Source organism: Rhinatrema bivittatum, chromosome 11 (genome assembly GCF_901001135.1).
Source record: "Rhinatrema bivittatum chromosome 11, aRhiBiv1.1, whole genome shotgun sequence".
Classification (NCBI taxonomy): Eukaryota; Metazoa; Chordata; class Amphibia; order Gymnophiona; family Rhinatrematidae; genus Rhinatrema; species Rhinatrema bivittatum.
This window is the reverse complement of record NC_042625.1, coordinates 48,628,997-48,641,522: the sequence shown is the minus strand read 5'-3', so window position 1 is coordinate 48,641,522 and position 12,526 is coordinate 48,628,997. Positions and strand designations below refer to the sequence as shown.

The 12,526-nt window shown below is 56.1% G+C and overlaps 1 protein-coding gene across 1 annotated transcript in view; it reads right to left on the bottom strand.

Annotated features, from left to right (window-relative positions):
- The window catches only part of C11H22orf39 (chromosome 11 C22orf39 homolog), a 32,519-nt gene extending 20,199 nt beyond the window's left edge, over nt 1-12,320 (bottom strand). Inside the window, exons 1-2 of the mRNA XM_029618997.1 lie at nt 11,966-12,320; nt 10,874-10,923 (exon numbers count right to left, since the gene is read on the bottom strand). Coding sequence (XP_029474857.1) covers nt 10,874-10,897 — 24 coding nt within the window. The 5' untranslated portion in view covers nt 10,898-10,923; nt 11,966-12,320. The remainder of the gene's footprint in view (nt 1-10,873; nt 10,924-11,965) is intronic.
- Nucleotides 12,321-12,526: the final 206 nt, after the last annotated feature.

Here is a 12,526-nt window from a genome sequence, read left to right as displayed (position 1 = left end):
GCTGGCAGCAGATCCAGGGCACAGCACCACCACAGGCAGCTGACCAGCCCTCAGCACCAGGCAGCCGGAATGAGCAGGACCCAGCACAGAGTCCAGGCCGGCACCATCCCAGGACCTCCGGGCCCTTGCCCCGGCCCCCGGACCACCAGAGAAGGAGAAGGAACGCACGGTCTGCCCCCCGGCCCTCAGGAACAAAAAACTGTGAGTACCCCGGCCCTCCCCAGGATGGGGAAGGGCACAAAACCGCGTTCCAGGGCCCGACCGACAAAAAGTTCCCGTGGACCCCCTTTCAAGCCAAACCAGGGGAGGGGGACCACCCGACCCCAGGTGCCGGCCACAGCCTCGGAGACCCACCCCAGGCCTCCCCCAGCCACCCACCACCCGGTGGGCGAGGACCCACCACCGGGAGCGGGCACCATCCCGGACAACAGCAGGGGACCACATGCAGAACAGGCGGGCGTGCATCCCCCCCGCCCCCCCAACGAGACCCCCGGGCAACACCGCACGGCCAGGGTTCCCCGCAAGCCCACAGCCAACACCTCGCGCCCCCGACGATACCCGAGCAGACAACCGGCATCACCCCGGCCCCCCCGGGTTTCCCCTCACCATGGGGCATCCCCCCTTGGATGCAACCCCCCAGCGGAATTCCAGGCGTAAGCCCACCCGGGCAGATCCCAGGCCACTACGCTCAACCGCAATGGTTCCCGCCAGCCTACCCATACCAGATGTACCCGTGGGGGTACTGGCCTGGGCTATCAGGGGATCGCCCTCCACCGCTGGGGCTAACAACCCCTCCAGAGAACCCCAACGATCCTCGGGGCCCACAGACCGCCTCCCCGAGCGTGGAGGGGACCCATCCTGACCCACCACAGCAACCCACCCAGGAATCAACACCAATTCACAAACAGCGCACCCATCCCAACAACGGTGCAGCGGAGAGGACAGCTCGGGCAGACCGTCCGCAAGACGACGCAGGGGCAAGTGCAACGCAGGACACAAGCCGAGGTGAGTTACCTGCACATGTCGCCCCACCCCCACATCCCACCCAGGGACCCATAACTGCGTAAGCAATTAAAAGGAAAGGGAAAGCGAGGCGTAGGAGAAGGTACAGCTCCTCATCCAGCGAAAGCAGCTCCTCTACAGATACGGACAGTGCGGATGACGACAATCAGTATCCGCCAGCGGCACTCCAAGGAGGGGAGGCAACAGCGGCCGCGGCACAGGGCATCCCACTATGGGAAAGCGTGCCAAGAAAGTTGCGGAAGCGGATAAAGCAAAAGAAATATATAGACATTTTCCGACTTATGGAAGGGAGGAGAGGTCAGCGGGACAGGAAGAGAGCGAAGTCCAACGACCCGCTGCCGGACGGCAAAGAAAAAATTGCGCGTAATATCGTGAACTGGACACGCTCATATTTCCGCATGATGAGCGTCATCACAAAAGACGATCCTTCGCAGTGTGGACCCATGCTAACCTACGGGGACACTATCCTTGAAGCATACCGGGCGTACGAGGGATGGGCCTGGTTAAATTATGATGAGCGTTTCCGCAATCGAATGGAGGAGAATACGCAGCTATCCTGGGGAACGCCCGACGTGAACCTCTGGCTCACACAAATGACCAACAAAGCCAGTGACGCCGGTGGACAGAGTCGAACAGCTGCAAGGCCATCAACGTCTGGACTAGGCTACCCAGGAACCGGAGGTGCATCTAGCAGCGCGTGTTGGAGATACAACAAGGCGGCATGCAATTTCAAAGAATGCAAATTCAAGCACATATGCCTAATTTGCTCCACACCACACCCAGCGAATAAGTGCACAAAAAAATCGGGGAGTGGGAGTTCTCCTAAAAAGGAAAAATGAAGCCCAGCACTACCAAAAAGCTGCCTCGCCGATAAATTTGGACCAAATGATGCATTGGCTCGACAAATACCCAAGGAGAGAGGAAGCACAGAAGATTTCAGCAGGTTTCCAGGAAGGGTTCAGGATCCCTTACCAAGGCAACATCGACATCCACACAACATGCAATGCACCATCCACAACGCGGTACCCCGACATCGTCCGAAGCAAACTGGATAAGGAGGTCGAGTTGGGCAGAATTGCCGGCCCTTTCCGGATGCCTCCCTTCCAGAAGATGATGATTTCCCCGCTGGCGGTTGTGCCGAAGAGGGAGCCGGGCACATACAGACTTATTCAAAACCTGTCCTTTCCAATAGGAGCATCCGTAAACGATCACATACCACGAGAGGCATGTACGGTGCAGTATGCATCATTTGACAGTGCTATATCCCTGTTAAGGAGGTGCGGGAGGTCGGCAGCGATGGCGAAAATGGACATAGAATCAGCGTTTCGCCTGTTGCCCGTGCATCCGGACAGCTTCCCTCTACTGGGTTTCAAGTTCCAAGGGCAATTCTACTTTGACAAGTGCATGCCTATGGGATGCTCAGTTTCATGCGCCTACTTCGAGGTGCTCAGCACATTTCTTCGAGGTGCGACCACATCAGTACGGAAACCACATCACTACATAAGGATAACAAAAGCAATGAAAGACGACCTAGCGATATGGAAAAGTTTCCTGAGGGACTTCAACGGAATATCCATATGGCAGGAGCCCCCGAAGTCGAATCGTGACCTGGACATACAATCGGATGCCTCGGGGGGGGGGGGGGGGGGGGGGATTTGGAGTGTATTGCCAAGGCGAGTGGGCGGCTCCCCAATGGCCGACGGCATGGGTGCAAGAAGGTACAACACGCAATATAACATTCCTGGAGTTATTCCCAATTTGGGTTGCATTGGTCATATGGGGACCTAGATTACAAAACAAACACATAATTTTCTGGAGCGATAATCAAGCTGTAGTATACGTCATCAACAGGCAGACAGCGAAGTGCCCAAAGGTTGCGAACCTATTGAGGCAAATAATACTGAGCAGCTTGTGCTTAAACACTACCATTAGAGCGTGGCATGTACCTGGAATAAGTAATGGCATTGCGGATGCGCTATCACGTGCAAAATGGTCTCTCTTTCGCAAACAGGTGCCCAACGCAGAGGAGGAGGGGACTCTGGTACCGGAACACTTATGGGCAATTGGACTGCAACCACCCTAGACTTGCTACGGAGTGCGTATTCCAGAGGATACGGGAAAGTGTGAGCCTTCCTCAATCAGCATGGTTGGGAAAACGATCCGGTGCCGGAGGGCTTAGTAGTGGACTACATCACTTGGGCCAAGGAGTCTGGACTGTCGAGGGGCATAGTGGTCAAGCAGCTGGCAGGACTGGCCTTCTTCACAAACGCTAAAGGATGGGGCGACCCCACCAAGGGATTTCTGGTGAAAAGACTAACGAAGGGTTGGGGTAGGCAGCTAGGATACAAGAAAGACGGGAGACACCCAGTTACACATGAGTTATTAGCTCAGATATGGTATGCGCTACGGGAGATTTGTGACTCACGATTTGAAACACAGTTATTTCAGCTGGCATTTTCACTGGCGTTTTTTGGGGCCCTGCGCATAGGCGAACTAGTGGCAGCATCTAAGGAAGATACGGGTGAGACGGGGATGCTACTGCAGAATGTACAGATATTGGGAAACACACTCAGAATATTGATACCTTGGTCCAAGACAGATCAATCGGAAAAAGGGGCTGCGGTGACATTAACCAGGTTAGACAACCAAGTCACCTGCCCGCTGGCTAATCTAGAGGCGTTTTTTGCAGTTCGCCCAAAAAAGGGGATCCATCTGTTAGTACACAACAACGGGGCCCCTTTGACAAGGTATCAATTTTCGGCGGTATTTAAGCGGGCGTTAACCAAGGTGGGGCGGAACGCAGCGAACTTTGGGACCCACTCCTTTCGGATAGGGGCAGCGACAAGCGCCGCGCAGGCAGGTCTGGCTAGGGAGACCATTCAGCAAATAGGAAGGTGGCGTTCATTAGCGGTTAACGCATACGTGAGACTGGACAGATTTAGCTCACAGGGTATGGATAACTAACAGGAATTGTTCTTAATTGCAGAATCTTCCACTAAGGTGAAAAAGGTTTGGATCGTGGGGCATTCCTTCATGCATTGGGCGGCGCAGAGGGCACAACAGCGCAAGCACGGCGTGCACCTCGGTTTGGCCCCGCAGGGAGTGCAGGTTACATGGATGGGAAAGCGAGGGATGCGGTGGCGGCAACTACTGCCTGCGCTTCGTGCCAGAAGGGAAGAATTGGCAGCCCTAGACATATTAATAGTGCACCTGGGAGGCAACGATTTGGGAACATGGACCTGCAGGCAGCTGTTGCAGGAGGCAAAAAGGGACATGCGCGAGTTGCAGACATTGTTCCCAGGTGCAGTATTATGTTGGTCAGACATTATCCCCCGGATAAAATTCGCGAAGACCAAGTTATGGGGAAGGTGTCGCAAGAAGCTCAATAGGCAGTTGGGGGCCTGGTTGGGGCGCCTGGGGGGTTATCAGATACGCCATCAGTGGGCGGATGAGCAGTGCGAGGGCTTCTATCGGGACGATAAGATACACCTTTCAGACATCGGGTACGATTTGTTTATCAATGACATAATAGAAGCAATAGAGACACAGGTAGAGAAGCACCGGGGCCGCAGCTAAAACACTGTTTATGGTTGGGGGGGCTCCGAGCAAGTGTAGACACTGCTCGGGGCCAGTGGCGGGTACCCGGGCCAATAGGACTTGGGGTAAAGGGATCAGCCGCGGGCTGAAAAGCAGATTGCCGGAAGGAAAGGGGGACCACGCCCGGAGGCAGGGCCCTCCTGCTTACTACGCGGCGGGGGGCCGGTGAACGGAAGTCGCCTTGCAGGCGGCGCGGGGTGGGCGTGGTCCCGGAAGAATATATATATATATATATATATTTATTCTTCCGGGACCACGCCCACCCCGCGCCGCCTGCAAGGCGACTTCCGGGTGCTGGTATATAAGCTGGTGCACCCTCCTAGATCCTCAGTATCGAGAATATCAAAGCCAAGCCAGAGAACTGGACAGAGCAAGGATGATGGATCAAGCATAAGTACAACCAAAAGGCTTAAACTGCGAACAAATTTATGCAACGTGCAATGAGAACTGTCGAACAGAACAACACACAAAAGACAACTACCCCCGAAGGGGAAGAGCAGAGAACAGAAGGACAGGAGATAATAGTCGAGCAGGTTCACACCGGGTGGGCGGCTGGACTGATCCTAGTACTACAGGAACGAAAATTAGCAGGTAAGAAGTAATTTTCTTTTCCCTGTACGTACAGGATCAGTCCAGACGGTGGGATGTACCAAAGCTTCCCTAAACCGGGTGGGTCCCTGAGAACCCTGCTCGAAGTACCCTGTCCCCAAACGAACCAGCCTCCGCTGCCTGTACATGGAGTCTGTAGTGTCTGGAAAAAGTGTGGAGAGACTTCCAAGTCGCCGCCCGGCAGATTTCTTGTATGGAGACGAGTTGAGACTCTGCATGGGAAGGCCTGGGCCCGCAAAGAATGCGCCTTGATGCCCGCCGGAGGATCCTTCCCGGAACCAATGTAAGCAGCAGCCACCGTCTCCTTGAGCCAGCGCGCGATGGTAGTCTTTGACGCCTGTTGGCCCTTTCTAGCACCAGACCAAAGGACAAAGAGATGATCGGATATTCGAAATTCATTCGTCACCTCCAAATAGCGAAGAATCGCTCGTTTAACATCCAGGCACCGAAGCGCCGCAGGGGCGTCCCCTGGGAAGGCTGGAAGTTCCACCACCTGGTTCATGTGAAACGAGGAGACCACCTTAGGCAAGAACGAGGGAACCGTTCGCAGAGAAACCCCGGAGTCCGTGAACCGCAGGAAGGGCTCCCTGCACGACAGCGCCTGTAGCTCTGAGATACGCCTTGCCGAGGCTATTGCAACCAGGAAAATCGTCTTTAGGGTGACGTCCTTGATGGAAGCCTGACGCAAAGGCTCGAAGGGGAGCCCTCCCAGGGCACGTAGCACCAAGTTGAGATTCCAGGAGGAGCAGAGAGGACGCACCGGCGGCCGCAAGTGCTTGACGCCCCTGAGGAACCGGGATATGTCTGGATGGGATGACGGATCCGGCCTGCCTGAGGCGCGAGCCAAGGATGCGAGGGCTGACATCTGCACTCGGAGCGAATTGTAGGAAAGACCCTTTTCCAGCCCGTCCTGCAAAAACGCCAGGATGTGATGTCGGGAAGCCGCGGTCGCGAGGACACCCCGCGCCGAGCACCAAACCTCAAAGACCTTCCAAACCCGCACATAGGCGACCGATGTTGAAGCCTTACGCGCCTTGAGGAGTGTGTCCACCACGGGAATAGCGTAGCCTTTGTTCAGGAGCCCCCTCCTCTCAAAAGCCACGCCGCAAGACAGAAGGGTTCCGCCTGCTCCAAAAATACTGGGCCCTGATGAAGAAGACGTGGAAGGTGCGCGAGTCGAAGTGGACCGTCCACCGACACGCCGGGCAGATCCGCGAACCATGGACGCCGCGGCCATTCCGGAGCCACCAAGATGACCTGACCGTAGTGCCGCTCCACGCTCCGTATCACCTTTCCCACCAGTGGCCAGGGGGGAAAGACATAAAGTAGAATCTGAGTGGGCCAGGGGAGAGCCAGAGCATCGACGCCTTCTGCGCCTCGCTCCCTTCTGCGGCTGAAGAAGCGAGGAGCTTTTGCGTTGGCGGCGGACGCCATGAGATCCATCGCCGGCTCAGGTAACCTGTGGACCAAATTTTCCCCCAGGGTCTTGATGATCTGATCGAGGTCTTCTCCAAAGAGAAGGAGGTCCAGGAAGTCCCCCGGAAGAGGATAGAGCTTGTCCATCGCCCTGCCGACCCGAAGGGACGCCTCCGGGTTATCCCACTCTCTCCCGCCGGTGGGGGGAGATGAGGCGATGTCGCTCATCTCCCCCCACCGGCGGGAGATGAGCGACATCGCCTCGGAGAGAGACCACTCCCCCGGATCCAACACCTGATGACTCAGAAAGTCTGCTTGAATGTTGTTCACCCCGGCAATGTGGGACGCCGCCAGTTGATCCAGGAAACGCTCCGCCCACGCCATCAGGCGCGCGGCCTCCCACGCCACCAGGCGGCTCTTGGTGCCCCCTTGCCGGTTGATGTACGCCACCGTCGTCGCATTGTCTGATAGGACTCGAACCGCTCGACCCCTGATCAGAGGCAGGAACTGCACGAGGGCCAGACGAACCGCCCTGGTCTCCAGGCGGTTGATTGACCAGGTCGACTGATCCCTTGTCCACCGGCCCTGAGCCGAGCTCCTGAGACACACTGCTCCCCAACCGGACAGGCTGGCATCGGTAGTGACCACTACCCAGTCCGGCGTTTCCAGGGAGCAGCCTTGAGCTAGGTTCCTGGGATCCAGCCACCACCTCAAGCTGGACCTGGCGGCCGGAGGAAGCGGGAGAATCGCCTGGTAGTCCTGAGAGACTGGTTTCCACCTCGAGAGCAAGGACATTTGTAGAGGCCGCAGGTGTGCAAAGGCCCAGGGCACCAAGCTGATCGCGAACGCCATGGAACCCAGGACTTGGAGATAATCCCACGCCGTGTGTGTCTGAAGAGAAGCAAACCGGATGATTTGATCCCGCAGAGATTGAGCCTTGTCCGGATGCAGGAAGACCTTGCCCAGAGCCGTGTCGAAACGCGCTCCCAGGAAATCCAACTGTTGAGCTGGCTGCAGGTTGCTTTTGCTGAAGTTCACCACCCAGCCAAGGGACTGAAGGAAGGACACCACCCTGTCGACCGCCGCCCGTCCCTGCGACAGAGACTTCGCACGAATAAGCCAGTCGTCCAAGTAAGGGTGAACCAAAATGCCCTCCTTCCGGAGCGCGGCCGCTACCACCACCATAATCTTGGTGAAGGTTCTGGGCGCGGTCGCCAGACCGAAGGGCAGAGCCTGGAACTGAAAATGTTGTCCCAAGATTTTGAAGCGAAGGAATCTGTGGAATATGCAGATAAGCTTCCGTGAGGTCGAGGGAAGCCAAGAACTCCCCTTGATGCACCGCCGCAATAACAGAGCGGAGTGTTTCCATGCGAAACTTGGAGACCCGGAGCACCTTGTTGATTTCCTTGAGGTCCAGTATGGGACGAAAGGATCCGTCCTTTTTGGGAACCACGAAGTAAATCGAATAATGCCCCGAGCCCACCTCTCCTAAGGGGACGGGCGAAATGGCTCCCAGGGTCAGCAGCCTGTCCAGCGTGTGTTGCACCCCCAGGCGCTTGAGACTTGATCCGCAGGGAGAGAAGATGAAGCAGTCCCTGGGAGCCCGAACAAAGTCCAACGCGTAACCGTCTCTTAGGATGTCGAGGACCCATTGGTCCGTGGTGATGTTGGTCCATTCCTCGCGAAACAAAGCGATGCGACCTCCAATCCGGGGCAGCGAGGAATGGACTGGCCTGGCATCATTGTGAAGGCTTGCCTGAGGCTCCCTGTGCCGAGGAGTCCCTGGCAGGTCTGCGACCCCAAAAGGGCCGCGTCCACGTTTGCGACCTGGTGGAAGGTGTCCTAGGGCCCTGCGGCCTGGAGCCTCGGTAACGCCTCTGGGCGCGGTAGCGATTCCTGGGAGTTCCAGAAGACGAACGAAAACCACGCTGCCGATCCTCAGGTAACCTGTGGACCAAATTTTCCCCCAGGGTCTTGATGATCTGATCGAGGTCTTCTCCAAAGAGAAACCTGCCCTTGAAGGGCAGAGCTCCCAAACTCGCCTTGGAGGAGGCATCCGCTGCCCAGTTCCTGAGCCACAGGAGGCGCCTGGCAGAAACAGCCGAGGCCATGGTCCTTGCCAGGACCCTCAGCAGGTCGTGCAAAGTATCTGCCCCGTAAGCAATGACCGCCTCCAGACGGTCTGCCTGGGCTGCCTCCTTGGGCGGTAGCTGTTGAGAGGTGAGGAGCTGCTGAACCCATCGAAGCCCGGCTCTCTGAGTCAGAGAACCGCAGATAGCCGCCCGGACCCCCAGCGCCGAGACTTCGAAGATCTTCTTGAGGGCGACCTCCAGCTTTCTATCCTGTATATCTCGCAGCGCGGTGCCCCCTGTGACCGGGATGGTAGTTCTCTTCGTGACGGCGGACACCGCTGAATCAACCTTGGGGACCTTAAGGAGGTCCAGGAAGTCCCCCGGAAGAGGATAGAGCTTGTCCATCGCCCTGCCGACCCGAAGGGACGCCTCCGGGTTATCCCACTCTCTCACCAGGAGATGGAGAAAAGAATCGTGAATGGGAAAGGTCTTCGCTATGGGGCGCAGGCCTGCCAAGACAGGGTCACCCTTGGAGGTAGCGGAGGCTACGGAAGGAGCCGGGGGTCCCGGTGGTTCAATGGGAAGGTCGAGGTCCAGTTCCTTGAGAACGTGAGGGATGAGATCCGCCAATTCCTCTTTGCGAAAGATGCGAAGGACCCGCGGATCATCGCATTCCAGGTGCGCTGTTACGCCCGAATCGTCATCCACTTGTGCCAAAGGATCGCCCCCCCGGATCCGGCGAGGGCGACGGGCCCCCTAGGAAAAGCAGGGCGACGGGCCCCCTAGGAAAAGCGGTATACTCAGGGGCCCCCTGGCGCCGCCCCCTACGGTCCCCGGTACCGATGTCGTAGCGCCCGAGGGTCTGGGGGCCTTGGCGGGGGGAGGAGAGAGAACTGCCCCCCCCTGAGGACTCAGACTCTGTAAATAAGCCTGGTGCATAAGTACCACGAAGTCCGCCAAAAAACTGAGCGGCCCCGCCGAGGGCGGGGGCATGGGGTCCCTGGAGGGTCCGGCCGAGGAAGGCAGAGGCCCCGAATCCGAGATCGGGGGCGCGGACGGCAAAAAATCATCAGACGGCTCCTCCGTGTCTGAGCCCACGCTGCCTTCTAACTCTAAGATGGCCGCCGCTCCCGCCAAGGACGGGGGCAGGGCTACCCCTCGAGGCCCGCGGCACTCCGAGCGCGGCGGCGAAGTTGTCGGTGGGACGGCACCCGCTTCCCCCCCGGGGGGGCACCGACCACATGGACCGTCCCTCGAGGCGCCGTGACCCGGACCGCCACAGGACGGACAGCGAGCGCGTTGCATCGCGCGAGGCCCGAGTCAGACGCAGCACCTCGAGCACGCAGCAGCTGATGATCGCGGCGCGGGAGGAGCGGGCTCGCCGTGCCCTCAAACCACCACCCAAACACCCTCAACCCCGGGGGCGGCAGGGGAATGGGACCTCCTTGCTGCCTGCGGCCCCGGGGAATGAAACGTCGCAGGGCCGCGGGGGAGGTGAGTCGCCGCGAAAGAAAGGAGGGGAGAGGCTGGCCCCACCAGCATCCACCTCAGGCTGCGCCGAACCTGTGCTGAAAGAAAAGAAACACAAGCCCCAAACAACAAGCTTCCCCCAGCTTACCCCTGAAGAATACAAGGAGCGCGAGAGACAAACAAAGCAGGTAAGAGACAGTCCTGATGGCAGGATGAGCAGAGGGGCCAAGGGAACCGGTTTCCCTCTGGCAGGAACAAAGTTTCCTCCTTCTTTTCTTTTTTTTTTTTTAACTAACTTGATCCATCAAACGAAAGAGAGAGAAAATAAGTATATGTATAGCGGAAAACCACTAAATAGGGGGAACCATGAGATCCCCCTCCTCACATCTGCTGGAGTCAGAGAGATACTGAGGATCTAGGAGGGTGCACCAGCTTATATACCAGCACCCTCAAAACTTTACTCTGACTCCATCTGCTGGACGGGGGACATAACCCACCGTCTGGACTGATCCTGTACGTACAGGGAACAAACTGTTTTCATTTAAAAGAAGGTTCTACCAGAAGCAGATGAATTACTCTGACGGGTTAGGCAGTAAAATGGTGATGAACAAAGTTGCCAATAAAGTTATCTAAATCGGTCCTCTTATCAAATGTAGAGCCACAGCTGCCCAAGAAGACTCACTTACCCTCCAGCCACCTTCACCAGCCATGCCGCTTCCTGCCCACACAGCCCCACCTGCCAAACCAATCACAAAAAAGGGTTCGCTAATTGACAGCTCTCCAATCCAATCGGATTCAGCGTCTAATTAGAACTCGTGTACTTCACCGAGCCTATCCATGAACCTTTGATTATTGTTACCAATTCGGTTACTTGTTTCTCAACGCCCCGCCTTCACTAGATTCAACGAATCAAACGTCAGCTTCCGTCAGACTGATAGACAGTGCACTAGGCCTATTATAATGGCGGCTAACCGCAGCACCGTGCTGAAAACTATAATAACGCGGTAGTTAATGGCAAATCAGGAGCTTCGACGTAATGTCATTACATACGTCCCAGTATCGTAATTGTGATCCCTACCAATTCAGTTTGGTTTCTGTTGCAGCTGGCCAGGTTTAAGAAATCTGTTTCATTCACTCACTCATAAAATTAATGTAGTTTACTGTTTCATTTTATGTTTATTACTTTTCTGTTATATGCTTATTGTATATTGTACCTCGCTAAGAGCACTTGCATCATAGAGTAAGAATAAACTTTAAGCACTACAACATTCTAGCCCGTTGTGGCGGCCCTCCCCATCTGTCACGGGTATGCCTGATCGCTGCCCTCTGCTAAAACGATCACAGTTTCCTTCTGCTAACGTTTCCAGACTTCCCTTAGTAATGATTACTTTTATGCCTCCCGCCAACTTCATATTATGATTCCTTATCCTGAGGAGAAACGGGTGATATAATAGAGACATTCAAATGCTTCAAAAGTACAAATCGGGCACAAGAAGCAAACCTTTTCAGAAGGATGAAAAGAACTCGACTCCTTGGGGAAGCGAGCACAATGTGGGCGGGGAAGGCGAGGGTGGGGTGAGGAGCCGGGCCTGGAGGGCATTTCCCGGGTTGAAAAGGGGGCGCAGGGCTTAGGCGACCCCCTTTTCGCCTGAGGAACGGCCTGCGCTGGCTCTGCCTTGTGTGCTGCTGATTCTGTGACTCTCCTGCGGGGATTCCCTGATTGCCTTTCCTTACTGGCTCAATCTTTTCATCGAGCCCCAAAACGCTGCTAGCTTTACCTTGTGAGCTGCTGATTTCTGTGAATCTCCTGCGGGGATTCCCTGGCTGCCTTTCGTTGCTGGCTCAATCGTTTCAGTGAGCCCCACACGCTGCTCTGCAAAGCTTCCTGACACGTGCTTCCTTGCTTTCCTCCCCTGCTGGTTCCAGAGACCTCGTTGCTGCAGGAAAAGGGTGTCACTGAGGCTGAACTGATCAACTCCTCAATTCCTCACACGGTATTGTAAAAAAAAAAAAAACAACCCTGTTTTATTCCAGATTCCTACCCTTCTCCCTCTTCCCACATGGTCTTGGAACCTTCCCAGCCGTTAGCTATGCTTCATAAGCTGCTACAGGGGAAAGCAATCCCATTAACTGTGCCGTGTCTTACTTGCTTTCACTTTGTTTTAAAGGGCCAGCGACCCCTTATAAGGATTTGTGGACAGCGGTCCTTTTTTCCCACATGCCTGTCTGCACACAGCACTCCTCTACTTTTAGTCACATACTTGGAGACAGCGGTCCTTTTCCTCATGCCTGCCTGCACACAGCACTCCTATACTTTGTTCATATACTTGGGGACAGCA